This window comes from Taudactylus pleione, unplaced genomic scaffold (assembly GCF_031769625.1).
Source record: "Taudactylus pleione unplaced genomic scaffold, aTauple2 ptg001137l, whole genome shotgun sequence".
Lineage (NCBI taxonomy): Eukaryota > Metazoa > Chordata > Amphibia > Anura > Myobatrachidae > Taudactylus > Taudactylus pleione.
Genome location: NW_028285538.1, coordinates 4402701 through 4421093, shown reverse-complemented (window position 1 = coordinate 4421093; position 18393 = coordinate 4402701). Strand labels below are relative to the sequence as shown.

The 18393-nt window shown below is 37.3% G+C and overlaps 1 protein-coding gene across 19 annotated transcripts in view; it reads left to right on the top strand.

The window, feature by feature from the left end:
* Window positions 1–18393, top strand: part of NEB (nebulin) — a 203217-nt gene that overhangs the window by 173643 nt on the left and 11181 nt on the right. For 10 of the 19 annotated variants that reach the window (XM_088462027.1, XM_088462026.1, XM_088462030.1 and 7 more), the window contains 8 exons: window positions 1642–1746; window positions 2417–2509; window positions 3608–3700; window positions 7158–7250; window positions 7699–7791; window positions 9597–9689; window positions 12530–12622; window positions 13770–13877. In XM_088462027.1, coding sequence (XP_088318153.1) covers window positions 1642–1746; window positions 2417–2509; window positions 3608–3700; window positions 7158–7250; window positions 7699–7791; window positions 9597–9689; window positions 12530–12622; window positions 13770–13877 — 771 coding nt within the window. The remainder of the gene's footprint in view (window positions 1–1641; window positions 1747–2416; window positions 2510–3607; window positions 3701–7157; window positions 7251–7698; window positions 7792–9596; window positions 9690–12529; window positions 12623–13769; window positions 13878–18393) is intronic. The other 9 variants (XM_088462029.1, XM_088462025.1, XM_088462032.1 and 6 more) reach the window with 9 other exon arrangements.

The following is an 18393-nucleotide window of genomic DNA, read 5'->3' as shown; positions in this document are numbered from 1 at the left end:
TAAAACTTTAATTATAAAAAAATGAATCTGAAAGTCACCAAGGAGATTTATGACCATATAAAAGCTTAGTGGTGTAGGTAGACCTTTAACACAGGTAGGATAAATCCAAGATGACTTCCCATATCTACAGATATTTATGGTAAGTGGTACATTATTCCTTATAGGGTTTGATTCAGCAGTGCACGTCAGACTATCGGGAATCTGCGCGTGCGCAGGACCCATTCTCCGAGTGTGCAGAATGGTTCCTGCTCAATCGCACACAGCCCTTGAATGCCTCTGCCTGATTGACAGGCAAAGGCATTTAAGGTGCGGTGCGGAGGCGGCCGGCGTTCCTGGAAACGAACCTTGTCCACTCATTTTTCCGGGAGTACCGAGCCCAGAGACTGCGTGGATGTACGCAGTCTGCTGGGCTCGCAAGCTGGCCAGCCTGAGTAAGCTGAGGCTTACTCAATTGTCTGGCCGCTCAGCACTGTCCACCATCGCGACCATTGACCACCGATGGTCTCGAGGGTGATCCCAGCCTGCGACCTCCATCGCAGTGCTGGGATCGCAAATGCAGCAGGGGGTGTCCTTGCTGAATCAGGCCACGTAGTACACAGGTTTCTCTAATGAACTCTGAATTGGTCACATCAGAACTCACCGATTATAAACAATGACATTACAGCCCACTGTTTATACAAATATTATTTGCAGTAGTTTATACATACAACAAAATTATTTATATATTTTAAGACAATTATAGATCTTTAGATGTGTGTTAATAGTCTGACTAATTCCTTATACAGTATGTATCACGAACAAACTATTGTTACATGTTCTTATTGATTTTGTAGTGTAATGTTTATTCCAACATTTTTGGACATTTATACATCAGTACCCGCATTTTCTTCCGGTCAATTATGCCAAATATTTACTGTAACTTCTTGTGTTAGCAGGTCTTTTAAAATCATTGTCCCATATATGGACACATTTTTTTATTTTATCCTTTCTTGCCACCAGGTTCATGGCTTTGGAATTCTTCAGTCATTACTACCTGAGAAAGTATTCACACATTTACAGAGATCTTGTGTTAAATTGATGTGGACCTAAGTGTTATATAATTTGTCAGTTTGAGTTAATTTGTCTGACAACACAAATTCTAACCACTTTATAGTTATCCAGGTAGAAAGACTTGTTGAATTTATGGGCTCTACATCTCAAGAATGGTGAAACAGGCACAGATGGGATCCCATAATTTTGCTAGACAAGCGGCAGACAGGGACAAAACTAGGAGTGTGGATAAAATACATTTTCCATAGCACTTATTTTTTTTTATTTTTCTTGTTTATTGACGATCTTCTGGAAATATTGTCAACTGTCAGTCTCTTGTCTTCAAACCATGTGTGGACAATGTTGTGTTACAGTGAAAAGTGATACATTTATGTTAAATGATTTATTGTTCCGACTTCAACGTGCTGTTGTCATTTATCATATGAAGTATTCTCCGATGAGAATACTTTGGTAAAAAATTCTGTTAAGTCTATAGTTGTTGTTTTGATTTTGATCTTGATCATCATGAAAAAGCCAATTCACTGAATTATCTTCTAGAACCCAAGAACTATGTTCTTTCTATATAAACCGATTTCTACTCTTTTTTTATAGCTACAGTACCAGGGTGACCATATACAAAGTAAAGGAAAAGTGACAGTGGTTAAAGACACGCCAGAAATTCTGCGTGTTAAAGAAAATCAAAAGAATTTCAGCTCGGTATATAAATTTAAGCTTCTTTTCAAAAAAGTTCTAACACAAATAATAACCATATTATGAGAAAAGTAATCTAACATAGTTATATTTAGAGCAAGCTAACATTACTGGCCACTGATCTCATCAGCTGCTGCTTTCTATGTCCGTACTATAAAGATTCCTCACCAAACATTTACAATTTGCAATGGAAATAAATCAAACAGAATATTTTTGTGGGGTCTGATCAAAATTTGTCCTTTGTCATATTTGTTTGTTCTCATCCCGTAGATTGTTTTATTTTTCCTTCTGTAAGTAAATTGATGTTTTGTCTTTGTTTACCAGCTTTGTTGTTGTGTTTGCAAATGTCAAACATTCAGGGAAGTTTGTGATGCCAAACACATCTCTTTTTGGAATAAGTGCATAACACCCAACTTTTTAACTACACATCTGTATTTTTGATGGTAGCAACTAATGCTATTTTCTAAATTATAATGGTAATGTACAAAAGCCTAATTCTTTCAGATTACATATTGAATTTACTTGTCTGTACTCTTTGAGTGCTTCCAATTTTGAATCGTCCACAGCCTGGTCTTCAGATTTATTGACGATATTCTCAACATTACTCATATTCCGTGCAGAACACAAGGAGGAAGTTTCTTATTGTTAACTTGTTACCTTGATTCTAACTATTAAGATTTTGTACAAAGAAGAAGTTGGAACGGGAACATCTATTGGGCACACCCCAGAGATGGAGAGAATTAAAAGAACGCAGGATGCCATTAGCACGGTACAATAAAATAAATAATAAATCAAGCTTAGCTGTCCTACCCCAATAATGCCCTAAAACATTTAACACAATCTAACAACCGCTTGCTAAATTGAAAAAATAAATACATTCTTAAGTAATTAACTATCTCTACATTAACCTTCTCTTTGCAAATTATTTGAAGGACAGAACACACTCTATATTAACCTTAAAGATAACATTAATGCTTACATAAATGGATCTAACATCTTCATGCATTTTTAAACAATATTATTTATCCGGTGTTCTTAATAATAAGTATCAAAATGTACATGTAGTATTAAATATACAAATTATATAGTGGTTTATGTTTTTTTTTAATGAAATCATTTTTGGAGATAATATATACTATAAAACTCCATGACTACCTAAGGAGGTGAACATTTTTTGTTAACTGCTTTAAAATGACTGCTGGGGGGTGTTTGCAGCTTCAACTTGGTCCTTTTGTTAACCACTCCCCCTTCCACAGCATCATTATTCAGCCCCATAATAATAAACAGCTGCATAGAGTGGGAATCTGGGCAGGGAAAGGAGATAATTAACTACTGGTGGTAGTATAGTTTTATTTTTTGTACAGTACTGTTAGTCTTGATCTACAATAATGTTTCTGACACTTGACAGCTATAATACAATTGAATAAGTGAAATAATTACAAATCGCATGACACAAAATACAATAAAAACATGGGAGGAAAGCATTTTGTGAACTGAATCAGAATGTAGCCCTTCAATCCCCATTGACAATATGCTGCCTTCTTAGTGATTTCACTGGATCATAGTTAATTTGATAGGCTGCATTTTCAGTGTTGCCACTGGTGCCCTGTGAATGAACAGGCTGCAATATCATTAACTCTTTTATTTAAATAACAAAAAGGTACGGTCACCTGTCAATTCTTCCTCACACAAGGGAATATCAAACTGCAGGAGAAATAATACACTCAACAGTGTAATTTCAACTGTCTCTATATGTACCTGTCACATAGTCCTACCTGTGCATGATCATACATGCAGTCATGTATGGAACTGTCCAATGTGCTAAATGTGCATCGTTTTTGTCTCTCCATTGTGTGAAATTTCATAGATTAAATACAAGGAAAGTATTGGAAAAGGAACTCCCATTCCTGATCTCCCAGAAGTGAAACGCGTTAAGGAGACACAGAAGAACATCAGCTCGGTAGTAGCTGATATTGATTTTTTTTAATACATGTGTTTGACAGTGTCCTCTACACCCCTTTACTAAAGAGCCCTTTACTTCCTATCTAATGTCAGAATTACTATTGTACCTCACTGATAATCCATTAGATATGTAAGAAATGTCTTACTTGTGTTTCAATTGCAAATGAATAGAAGTATTGACTTTTAACCATGTATTAATTGCATAACTAACTGAATTGTCAATCTGTTTTGCCTTCTTTCTCATTCTGATTGCCTTGTAACAAGACATTATTCCTAACTGCATTTGTAACCAATGGCATTAATAGACTTGAATTGTCTTGCAAAATGCATACAATATAATGTTACTGTCTTATATGGACCAGTACAATGAAATACAGGTTGCCTTATGTCAAGACTGCCTTTAGGTGCAAATATGGCATTGAACCGCAGCAACCAATCAGCATTTAGCTTATATATGTCTAGTGGTGGTTAAATATTGCAGTGATTTAGTAGAAATTTTGTCCTAAATGCAGCTTTTGTAACTGAACCTTCCTGTTGGCTTTTGCTGTTCAGGTAAGTGTATGCTGTTTCCCTCTGTTATCAGCCACTTTCTGCTACATACATCAGCTGCAGCGACTTTCAAGGGGTTTACTGAGAGAAAGTATGCTATGCTTAGAACATCTCCCTTCACAATCCCAATTTAATCTGTAATAGTATCTTCATTTGTGACAAGTCTGAGACATTTACATGAATGTGTTAATAGTTCTACTATAAGGCAAAATTGTATCTTTACTTTAGTGGTCCTTTTAGGGCTTGTTTACACATATACACTGGCAAAATGTGTCAAAATGTATAACAAACTATTGTGGCATTTTATTATTTCTGCATTTTTTTTTATACATTGTGCTTTTGCCAATACAGTCTATCTACAGTTATTGGCAGGGTTTGTTAACACATGATAAATACATATGTGTCTCGGCGTGCCAGGTCCCAGGTGACTCAGCAGCACCAAGCATCTTTTTCCCTAAAAAGGTGCCTCTTATTTGAATAAATAAAACAACTGGAAGCAACAAAACTACATAGCTAGATTACACTGATCAATTTGATGTGAGACATTTGTACATCTGTGTGAATGAGTCTGTGTGTGTGAATGAGTCAGTGCTACAATGCAGTGGTCATGGTAAGTCACATGCCAAGTTCCAGTGTCCTTCATCTGCAACTTTGTACGTGTTTATAACTAATTATCGGGCTGTTAAAGTCGCAGCCCAGTGTATCTACTACACTGTGAGTGGTGTTTCACTGTGTCTGCAATGCGAACAAGATGCAATAAATATGGAATGCTGCACCTCTCGGAGCAGTTCAGTGCTATTGGGTGTCTCACGCTGTATGGCGTATAGACGCTAGGTGTATGACTACGCCTCTGTAGGTTGTTCCGTATTCTAAATGTTAGGATACTATTGCCTTTGTTTTCATATCTTTGAATTTGCTTTTCAAGATTTTTTGTCAACATGTGGAAAGGATAAAAAAAAATAGGACAGTTGTAAACAAGCCCTAAAGTTTTACAGATAGATATGTAAGGGATCAAGGTAAATTGTCTTTTGTTGAATTAATTATAAATAAAATATTTTGTTATTCCTATGCACCAAAGATTATAGTCTACAAAATAAGTAGATATTTCAAAAATGTAAAAGTAGAAATATCAAAAAGTCTGCAAGCTTTAATTGGTACAGGACAAGTTAAACTAACTATAGAAAATGTGGTTTGTATAGATTATTGCATGTTAATAAATCAACTGCAGAGTATAATGAGTATAGTGAAGGATGAAAATGTAGAGCATTGTATTATGTGGTGAGTGAACTACAGCAAGAATACTTGTAACACTCCAAAAAAATAAAAATTGTTTGGGTTACTATAGTTATCATTGGGGTTTCCACATACCAAAATTAACTGTGTACATAAACTCAAGCTGGAGATGACTTTTGGTATTAGGATGCTAAAAACCTCTTGTTATTATTTATTCAGTAATATTATGGACTGAATTCATAAGAGTGGAAGTTGTAAAGTACACCACAATAAATATGGAATGCTGCACCTCTCGGAGCAGTTCAGTGCTATTGGGTGTCTCGCGCTGTATGGCGTATAGAAGCTAGGTGTATGACTACGCCTCTGTAGGTTGTTCCGTATTCTAAATGTTAGGATACTATTGCCTTTGTTTTCATATCTTTGAATTTGCTTTTCAAGATTTTTTGTCAACATGTGGAAAGGATAAAAAAAAATAGGACAGTTGTAAACAAGCCCTAAAGTTTTACAGTTAGATATGTAAGGGATCAAGGTAAATTGTCTTTTGTTGAATTAATTATAAATAAAATATTTTGTTATTCCTATGCACCAAAGATTATAGTCTACAAAATAAGTAGATATTTCAAAAATGTAAAAGTAGAAATATCAAAAAGTCTGCAAGCTTTAATTGGTACAGGACAAGTTAAACTAACTATAAAAAATGTGGTTTGTATAGATTATTGCATGTTAATAAATCAGCTGCAGAGTATAATGAGTATAGTTAAGGATGAAAATGTAGAGCATTGTATTATGTGGTGAGTGAACTACAGCAAGAATACTTGTAACACTCCAAAAAAATAAAAATTGTTTGGGTTACTATAGTTATCATTGGGGTTTCCACATACCAAAATTAACTGTGTACATAAACTCAAGCTGGAGATGACTTTTGGTATTAGGATGCTAAAAACCTCTTGTTATTATTTATTCAGTAATATTATGGACTGAATTCATAAGAGTGGAAGTTGTAAAGTACACCACAAAATAAAAACCAAAAAACACTTTTTCGTTTAATTCACAGAGTATTTTATCGCTTTGATCACAAGTTTTAAAATAGTGGACATGGACAGATTTTTACCATTTTTCTATACATTAATCTTGAGTTAAAATATATATTTTTTAATGTGATAAATGAAACTAGAAAAATAATGATTCTTCTGTATATGTAATTAAATATCTATTTTTCATATCAAATGTAAAAAAAAAATAGAAAACATTCCTGAAAATTAAATTTAGTTCTGAATTTTACTTAAACATGTTAATGTTTAGTGGATAATTCAGTTTTTGGTGAAATATCCTATGTTATCCTATGTTATCTGTTGGGTGCGTATCCTCCAAAGCTCCTATCTATTCTCTGTGCTCCTGTAGATTGCAGTTGTAGAACAACTAGCTGTTTGGAAAAAAATCTGGTCCACAGGAGCAATGAGGGTATGGCAGACATCACTGGGCCCGCCATACTCCTAAATTTAAAACAAGTGTTAGTACTATAAAAAACAGAAAAAAAAACCTTTTCTGAATTCAGTCAATAGCAATTTATTTGTTTATAATATATAGGTAATTATAACAGAGTGTGTTGTAGGCTTGTTGGAATATGATACTTGGTTATTGGTGCTATCGTGCACACTCTTTTGTGTCCCTAGGTCTTGTACAAGGAAATCTTGGGGCAGGGGACCCCAACACCTGTGACTCCTGAGATGGAGCGGGTCAAACGCAACCAAGAAAACATTAGCATGGTATTTCCATATATGGGTGTTGGTTTTAAACCCCTCCCTATCCCCCAATAATAAATTTCTAAAACAATGACATTATAACAGTTAATGGTCACTTTTTTCTAAGTACTGTACTTTAACATTTAGATCTAATTATCAACAAATTAAAAAATAATTAAATTAACAAATTTTCCCAGTAAATCCTAAAACTTTCAACTAAATTTTTAAGATGTACAATGAATATTTTCATGCTTCATCGCTGATTACATTACTCACAAAATGTAATGCTGAACCCTTATTTATCAATATCCTACTAAACAAGTCATGTGGAATGTCAAAGAGCTACTCATCAATCATCACATCGAATCACTTTCTTGTTAATAGAAAACAATTCTGTGTTCCTTTATTTTTATTCTTTTCCATTTTGTTTATGGCTTTGTAATATTTTTGGGGTACTTTCTTGTACCTTCAGGTTATGTACAAAGAAAACTTGGGGATAGCAACACCTGTACCTGTGACTCCTGAGATGGAGAGAGTAAAACGCAATCAAGAAAATATTAGCTCGGTATTTATAAACCTAAAAAGATCCCTCTAACATTGGATTAAAAAAAATCCTTATATTTAACATTTCATATATTCCTCCTTCCTAAAAACCTATTCTCCAATAGCACACGCATTTCACCATTCCCTATGTGTTTCGAAATGTTAATATTCCTCTATGCCACACAACTTTTAACTACTCAGATGTCTTCTAAATTCTACTGTATAATATCTATCATGATTCCTAAAGGAAATCTTTAACCTTTTTACCTCCTATATTATATAACATTTGTAAAAATCTCCTCATATATTTTCTTGTAAAAAATCCTTTACTGTTTTGTACTGTATCTAACAAGAATGTCAAAGTCTATTATGTAAACTCTATGCTATATAACTTTATCAAACTCTTAGGGTAACTTATGCAATGTTTTTAATGGCAATATTAGTGTTATGCTGATACCCGGCCTATTCGGGGTCACTTCAGCCTGCCCCTGCTACTCTCCAATCCTGTCCTCACTCCCTTTACTTTACGGACATTCTTGCTCCCTTCTCCTGCAGGGTGGCTGTCCTGTCTCCATTGCCTGTGAGAAGAAGGGCACACCCTGTCTCCCACTGTGCTTGTCTGAAATACGACAGCCATCCAGGATTATTGAAAAGATCAGATAATCTGAATGTTCACATCAGCAAATGAGTGTATTGATCTTGTGGTAGCCTGTCCATTGTTTGATTCTGTTAGTGAGGACAGGGTTGCATGTGAGTGCAGGGAGTCATAGATTGAGAGTATTACTGGGTACACACTATGCCATATATAGCTTCAATGGCAGACGAAAGAGATATCATTAAGTGCGTCAGTTTGTCACATCGTTCACAGATATATCTTGTCGGTCGTGCAGCACAGCAGATGTGATATATCGTGCAGATCTGCTGGTGTGTACAGGTCGACCCACCCTTCCACTGGCCGCAGGAGCTGCCGACACTGATATCACAACTGTGCAGGCAAATTTAAATGCCTGCCCAGTTGTGATGTCTGGCCAGATATATCAAGGGGCCGATTGATAAGTGTTTACGCTTACCAAATTGGTTGCTCGGTATGCGGGGACGGTCGGCCGGAGGCTGGGTCGCTTAAGTGTGTACCCAGCATGAGTTAGTGGAAGGAGTAGGGCCCCCAATAGCACAGAGTAATGTTGTGAGGCTCATGTTATACTGGGTTATTAAACCTGTCCTCAGTTTTACCAACACAGCATGTTTTGTTAGATCTCCTCACATAAGTTATAAACATAATAAGATCCCTCTAACATTGGATAAAAAAAAATATCCAAATCCTTAATACCAATCCTTATATTTAACATGTGAAATATTCCTCCTTCCTAAAAACCTATTCTCCAACAGCACACGCATTTCGCCATTCCCTATGTGTTTCAAAATGTTAATATTCCTCTATGTCACATACATTTTAAAGACTAAAACTATATATTACACCTATGCTGCTGTAAAAAGATTCGCAAACATTCCCATATTTCAGTGATCAAAGCTAATGGCTGGCTAATTGCCATAAATAACAGTGCTCAGTGGGAGATTTATCAAACCTTCTAAAGAGTACAAGTCAAGGTGATGCCCACAGTAACCAATCAGATCTTAGCTATCATTTTATAGACTGTACTGGATAAATGATAACTAGAATATAAATGGTAGCTGCAGGCTACACCTTAATCCTCATTAGGTTTCCCTCAGTCCTTTACGGAACCTTCTGAAAAGAGCCAAGGGACTTCTGAGATTATCTATAAAAATGTGGTCCAAATGGCTAATGATGGCTACCTTTGTAACCTGTAGGTTGTGTACAAAGAGAACGTGGGGAAAGGAACCCCTACACCTATCACTCCAGAGATGGAGCGGGTCAGACGCAATCAAGAAAACATTAGCATGGTATCTACTGAAGAATACGCCATATAATTCAAGCACATTTATAAAAAGACTACTTATCATATTAATATGGGTCCATGATGAGATTTTAACATTAGTAACAAGATGCCACCTTTAACATTGTCTGTTTGTATTCCTCTTTCCTTATAACAGTTTTAGGCAGCCTGCAAAATAAAAAAAAAGGATAAAACTGCTTAAAGAGAATTCCAATAAAAATAGTCAGATGAATATCTCTTAAGTCTAACACATTTATAATGTCTAAACACAAAAAAGAGAAAGTTATTCCTTGATGCGGCACTCACGGATCAGGACTGTACAAATTGACAATAAATATGTCGACTGAATTGGGGAAAAACTCTAATGTGTTAAAATATAACTTTTATTATTCCTATCTAAAATAACAATTCGCGAAATATAGAAAAATTTAAATACATAAAATAAAATCGTGTGACCACTATAGACTTGGCTGAGTTATTTCTTTGGCTGTGTACTCAAATGGGTGTCTGTAGTATAAAGGGACATACCAGCCTTCTCCTTTATTTAGTTTGATAAGATACACTATTATGTATCACCCAAAGGTGCTGTTAGCCAACCTTGACAAAGCAAATCTATTTGTTTGCGATTAACAATGTATACATAGCTATCACGAACACACTGATGGAGTCCAAGGAAATAATGCACAGGTTTACGAATGTCATATATTAAAGCCAGGCAATGTAATTCTCCCTTAACCATCCGTTTTAGGTTAAGTGAATTGCCCAATTTAATGTATCTTTCAGCGTCCCTGATACAGATAAATTGAAACAATGTCCCCCATAGTCTCCTAATACTGCAGGTCACATGTGCCTGCTGAAAGCGTCCCTATGTCTAACAGACACCCTCCATATATATATATATATATATATTTTTTTTTTTTAAACAAGTTTATTTTAGATTTTACTGATCCAATTCAATTAGGGGAATTCCTCGCGCGGGAGTCCCCGAGACCTTGCGCGAGAGTCCCCACAGTGTGACTTTACCACAGACATCATGGAGGTGCGAGGTAAATTCCGCGTAAAAACGGCCCAATCGGCCTCGTGCGCGAGTGAAAAACACACTGATTCTGCCGTTTTCGCGGAATCAGTGTGTTTACGCGCACGAATCCCGATTTTACGACGCTGGGAAAAAGCTATTTGATTTGAATAGCTAATCCCTGCGCCGCGGGAATTTGGGCCGGCAATTAGTCGCGGGTGAACTCCCGCGGCTAATTGAATATGGCCCAGTATGATACAGTCTTCGTGATAACAAATTCATGTGGAATGCATTGCAAAGTTAATTATGACATGATGTTTTCATGGATTAAGCATAGTACTTATTCACAGCCTGCAGATGGTGCGGTATGTTATACTGTTTATGTTGCAGTGTGACCATTGTCTACTTTGTATTAGACAGTATAACCAGCTGAGCATAATCATATACATCTTGCAAACTGTGTATTATAAGTATATTCATATAATTCTCAGTAGTGTGAATAATCTACCTGTGATACGCAAGCAGAACTAAAACAGGACAGGCCAGTGTATAGTTCCTCAATGTAACTTACTTCAGTTTACTGCTGTTTAAAGGACATTCCACTCTTACAGTTAGAGGATGATTTTTGTCCAAATATCTATAGCAATTAAAAATAAAATGTACACGCACCCTTGGTGTGATATTTAAAGATCATATAATATTCAATGGAGGAAATTTAGTCAAACTACGCCACTGAAACATAAAACAATTTGGTCGCTTAAATCTAAAAGGTCTGGCCGTTGAATGTTCAAGCTGAATAGATATTTAATTTTTTGTTGCATGGAATCAAGTGGCCAAATCAAAATGATCATATCATTAAAAAGTTTCAAAGAGCAGGTTAGACCGGTATGTTATCATCATGTCGGCATGGTCGAAATGTCAACAGTGAATGATAACAGGTGTAGGGTGGAGATTTGGCTGTGGTTAGTGTTAAGGCTCTAACACTGGAAAAACGCTATGTCGACATGCTCAAAATTTACATTAGGATGTTGAGATTCTGGTGTCCACATGTGGACATTACACACTACACTCTATTAGATCACATTAGTCATTCATTGATAAAATGAATCATGTGGTAAGCCGCATACACACTAGATGATTTTTATGAACGATATGGACGATAACGCTATCATTCAACAATATATCGTTCAGTGTGTATGCAGTGAACGACCAATGATGCGTGCTCCTGCAGGTCATTAACCATGTCTTTTGTCATCCGTACATGCAGGCCAGTCTGACGATATCATCAAGAATTGCCTGTTCAGATATGTGGCAGGATGACTTCATTGAAAGATATCTTTAAAGACATCTTTCAGTGTGTACAACCAATATTGTTTGTCCTACAGAAAGTTCAAGGGAAATATTTCACCAATATCGTTCATACAGCACATCGTCTAGTGTGTATGAACCTTTATTGCAATAAGACTGTGTTATCTACACCTGTATGTTGAAGAAGTGGATCATCTGGGCCTTCAGATCACTGTATGTGGAAGTTACATATTGTTCGTCATTAGCCCATTGTTTATGTAATATTAAATTCTTCTACCATTTGCTCAGTAGTTGAGTGCATACATTGGTTGCTCAATAATGTTTTTGTTGCCCTAACTTGCCAAGTTTGATGAATTGAATTAGACAGTTGTGTTAGTAAGAAACGTTTGCCATTGCTTTAAGTCTAACTTTCTCTTACCATCTCCTCCTCTGTGCAGTTATGTGACACTAAAACGTAACACTCATTGTGTAGTAGCGTTATGCATATTTATGGTGACACATGGATGCTTCTTTGTGCACTTTAGGTGTCATACAAAGAAAATTTGGGGAAAGCTACACCAACGCCTGTCACTCCAGAGATGGAGAGGGTTAAACGCAACCAGGAAGCTATTAGCTCGGTATTTTTGTGAACCAGCCCCCAAAAAAACCCCTCTTAAAACGTAACACATTTAATTGTCTGCTCTGTGCAGTGTATGGATTTCTTAATCTAAATTACTATAGCATTTATAACATTTTTTCCAAGGATTACAATCTTGACTATATACTAAAAGATAACATTCAGTGGCTGGAGGATTTCCATTAATAATTATCATACTTACTGTGTTTTTAAGGGACCAATTTGATTTTACCAGGTAATGTCTTTACTGGGTGATAAACATACTAAAGTTACTAGATGTGGCTCATTGGGGATAAACTATGGCTTTTATTTCATCAACGTGTTTTGGTAAAACCACCCTCAAGTGTATTGGTTCAGATTTGGTTTTGGATTAAAAAACGATAAAAATTGATGAAAAAAAATATTGGTAAAATCTTGTAATTTAGACCAGTTTACATGCAATCCAAAACCTGAGTTCGGCTTTTAAATCTGAGTTCTGAACTGACAGCAGACCCGAGCCGGGACTCCGATATGGGACTCAATTCAACTCGGAACTCCTAACTTTGGGTGTTTTCATATTCCAGGAAAACCAAACCGAACATCTATAGTTTTAATACAGTTCAGATATAGGATAGTAACATCGCAACAGTCTTTTAGAGCAAACAGTTAATCAAAATCTATTGTAATCTTTGAATCCTTTTTTTTTTTACTAGATAAAGCAATTAATCACTAGACAATGACGAAGTTGTGGATTCAGTTTCAAGTTCCAATAATTTAATTTCACATACTGATGTTGGATCCTGCACATATATCCGTATATAGATCTGTATATCATCAATTTATAGACCATAGGACATTCAGTATATCAGAAATTTGCAGTACTGGTTTGCAACTTTGCATATTAATCTTTTTTGTAATTAGACGTGGTTATAATAGATTTCTAATAATTAACAACCCAGGAAATGATATGGTTTAGAGGGTTTTCATCTGTTTTCTGAAGATCAGGTAAGTAAAATGTTCTTCAATGCCCCATTCCTGGTTGAAAGAGCTTTGGTTACTTACGGTTTGCTGCTAGTTTACACTACTACCACTTGTAACAAATGTCCCATCTCTTGGAAACAACAGCGATCATTGTACAGTCCGCTGACTAATTATTTCTTCACCTTCAGGTACTGTATTCGGACAGTTTCCGTAAGCAGATACAAGGAAAAGCTGCTTTCGTGCTCGATACACCTGAAATGAGACGTGTTCGTGAAACCCAACGCCACATATCATCGGTAATATATATTTATTCTGTCTTTGTGATTAAATTAGTGATAAAAACCCTACCTGCTATTAATGTCATATTTATACAGTCCGTAGAGCGGGAAGATTAGGTCGCCTTTTCTTATGCATAATTTGACCTATAAGTGCTCTAATTTTTAAAGTGGCAATCATTTTTAAGGCAAAACCAGATTGGTTTTGCCTTTAAAATTATTGCAGCTTTAAAAATACCAGAAGACTCGAGTTCCCGCAGCGGCACCAGATCGCACCCTATTACATAAGCCCCTTAGAGTCTGATGCAGAGTTGGAAGTAAATCCAGCCTATTATGCTCAAGTGACACGTTCCCAGAAAAAAAAAACATATATTTGCCCATAGGCAGAGTAGTGCACATGTCAAGATGCGATCACATCGGCATGGGGGGCTGGTTTGTTACTAGTCAGCATCATCAGTGCTGCCCCATATTAGGTGCCAAATATATGCCTCTAAACAGGTGTATTTCCCCTTATGTCCAGGTCTACATAAGACACATTTATGTCACCACGCCCTCACTGCTTGTGTGAAAACACCTAATTTACAACCCAGTTCTACGTCGTAAATTTAGATCGAGTCAAAATGGGTATGGCTCTACACCGACTGTATTGTATGCACCCATTTTCTGCACATGTGCAGTGCGAATGTACGCAATATACACTCTGCAAATAGCCGTATGTTGAGTTCTGCATTAGCTCCAAAGAGCATATGGAACCCTACACATCTTGGAACAGCCATTATTTGATCTGAACCTATGTTCTTGAGAATACAGCCTATTTATTCACATGACTAATGTTTATGATGCACCGGTTTGGCAAATTGGCATATTTATAGTAGCTGATGCAACAATGATATCTAAGACACACCTCACACATGCCATAGTGACAAGATGATAAAGTCCAATTTTAAAAACTTCCATAAGTAACTCATGGCAACCAAACTAATTCTGTCATTATTGTATCACCCTTTATTAAAATGAATGCCAGGACATAATTTTTTGCTAAGGAAAACACCACCTGGTTCACACCATTATCCTACAACAGTTCGATATATGTACTCCATACTTTACACATTTTCAAAAACATACTGACTTATACTTATACTTGCCAACTTTAACATTTTCTCCTCTGGGAGAGTAGCCGGACGAAAAATGCAATTTATCACTGTGGGTGCAAGGACGGCCGCTTCTCATTATTAGGCTTTGCCCCTAATGGCATAATGCTGCAAATTGAAGGTCTATATGAAGAGAGGGCATGGCCAAGATACACATTTCACTAGGAAGTTGGCAGGATGCAGGAGGGTAACCTACGCTTCTGGAGAACCCTGGAAGTTCCATGAGGGTAGGTAAGTATGTACTGACTGCATCTCAGCTTCATTCCTCCATTTTATTTTTCACAATCAAACATTTTGTTGCTCACAATACACCCACCCTAATTAAATAAAAAGGTGAGCTGCAGGTTCCTGCATGGACCTCCTGTTAACCTTCTGTCATGACTAGTGGGCGGTAATGGTTGCTTCATGGGATGACTATATGTAAGACTTTCAAATAGTGCTTATGGTTTTACTATTTATTTGTCAACCAATTGGACACTGGACTTTGAGGATATAGAGGCTCATCAAACAATTTGGCACTTTAATAAAAAAAAAAAGACTGTGCTCCCTTCTATATCCCCACCCCTCCTTGCCCAGGGAACTTAATTTTCTTTGAATTCTTACAGGAGTAGGGTATTTTGCACTAATGTGACTTTGGCTGCGGTTTGCTATATTTATAAATGTATTTTATTTTTAATTTTATTTAAACATTTTTGCCATGATGGTCAGTTGTACACACGAAGCCTCCATGGCAGCAGGAGCCATTCTAGTACCACTCCCTGTCCCCCCACCCCACACACACACTCCTCTGAAGAATTGCTTCTGGGAGAGGTGGGGGGGCAGTATCTGCTGCCGTGTTGGGCAGCAGTATGTATGGGGCCATGATTCTGCTAAACTGGGGCCTGCACAGAGGGAAAAGATGCAGAGCCTACGGTGCTCGGAAGGCAGATCAGGTGGGGCTGCAGGTCACTCTCTTTTGAATGGCTGCTGTGGGCAATATTTGTTTAATACCTTGGGGCATTTGTGTATTACACACTCACTTGGTATTGTCTAGCAATTAAGGAGCCATACTCCCTGATGGTGGACATGTATTTGGTGGAGCTGCTATTCCCCAGACATCCAGCACCTCCTCCTCGGCCAGCTTCCCTCAAGGTGGGAAACCTGCCAGAAGAAGCAGATAATCAGACTTGCAGCTCTACTCTACATCTCTCTGCAAGGAAGTATTACAGAGGTGTGTGCCATTCACCACAGACTCCTGCTTGAGTATTTTGTCTGCTATTACAGTTCATTTTGACTCTCTAACTTAATACTGCTGTAATAGTTTTACCTCATATATATCTTGTATGTCTCAAAGGGGGTAAAGAAGTCTGGAGGCGACATCAGTGAGTTTTTTACTTGCTTAAAAAGTATTTTAATTTAAAATCACTTAATGAACAGTCAAGCGCAGATGCCATGTGGACATCGTCCATGTGTGTGGGTGGTGCCACTGATTTGGCAGAACAAGTCTGTCTGAAATCTTTGCCCCAGTTTATTTCTGAGCTTGTTGCACATCCCAAAGAGATGAGAGAGTCACTTCCCTACCACCTCCTATGCTAATACCGCTTCATCTGAGGTCGATTGGCCAGCAGTGTTTGAGTCTTTGTAAGCTCGGACACAAAGTCTGACAAATTTGGTGCAGGACCTAGTTGGGCACTGCATCCTCAATAGAGAGGATTCTAGAGTAAACTTCTCCAACTAGGCCTCAGAAGCGTCAGATTCCTACTGTGGTTCAGTCCTTGGTGGGGCGCCAGATTCAGAGTGCATAAATATTGGGACATTGACAGAATTTTCATATTTTGGCCTCTATTCACCACCACAATGGCTTTGAAATGAAACAAACAAGATGTGCTTTAACTGCAGACTTTCAGATTTAATTTGAGGGTAATTACATCCAAATCAGGTGAACGGTGTAGGAATTACAAAGGTTTCTATATGTGCCTCCCACTTTTTAAGGGGCCAAAAGTAATGGGACTATCAACTCAAAAGCTATTTCATGGACAGGTGTGGGCTATTCCCTCGTTATTTCATTATCAATTAAGCAGGTAAAAGGTCTGGAGTTGATTCTAGGTGTGACATTTGTATTTGGAATCAGCTGCTGTCGACTTTCAATATGAGATCCAAAGAGCTGTCACTATCAGTGAAGCAAGCCATCATTAGGCTGAAAAATCAAAACAAACCCATCAGAGAGATAGCAAAAACATTAGGTGTGGCCAAATCAACTGTTTGGAACATTCTTAAAAAGAAAGAATGCACCGGAGAGCTCAGCAACACCAAAAGACCCTGAAGACCACGGAAAACAACTGTGGTGGATGACAGAAGAATTATTTCCCTGGTGAAGAAAAACCCCTTCACAACAGTTGGCCAAATCAAGAACACTCTTCAGGAGGTAGGTGTATATGTGTCAAAGTCAACAATCAAGAGAAGACTTCACAAGAGTGAATATAGAGGGTTCACCACAAGATGTAAACCATTGGTGAGTCACAAAAACAGTTTGCCAAACAACATCTAAAAAAGCCATTACAGTTCTGGAACAACATCCTATGGACAGATGAGACAAAGATCAACTTGTACCAGAGTGATGGGAAGTGAAGAGTATGGAGAAGGAAAGGAACTGCTCATGATCCAAAACATACCACCTCATCTGTGAAGCATGGTGGTGGTAGTGTCATGGCGTGGGCATGTATGGCTGCAAATGGAACTGGTTCCCTTGTATTTATTGATGATATGACTGCTGACAAAAGCTGCAGAATGAATTCTGAAGTGCTTCAGAACTTATTGGACGGCGCTTCATAGTGCAGATGGGCAATAACCTGAAGCATACTGCAAAAGCAACCAAAGAGTTTTTTAAGGCTAAAAAGTGGAATGTTATGCAATGGCCAAGTCAATCCCCTGACCTGAATCCGATTGAGCATGCATTTCACTTGATGAAGACAAAACTGAAGGGAAAATGCCCCAAGAACAAGCAGGAACTGAAGACATTTGCAGTAGAGGCCTGGCAGAGCATCACCAGGGATGAAACCCAGCGTCTGGTGATGTCTATGCATTCCAGACTTCAGGCTGTAATTGCCTGCAAAGGATTTGCAACAAAGTATTAAAAAGGGAAAGTTAGATTTAGGATTGTTTAGTTTGTCCCATTACTTTTGGCCCCTTAAAAAGTGGGAAGCACATATAGAAACCGTTGTAATTCCTACACCGTTCACCTGATTTGGATGTAATTACCCTCAAATTAAATCTGAAAGTCTGCAGTTAAAGCACATCTTGTTTGTTTCATTTCAAAGCCATTGTGGTGGTGAATAGAGGCCAAAATATGAAAATTCTGTCAATGTCCCAATATTTATGCACCTGACTGTATAGTTTAAATGGAAGAA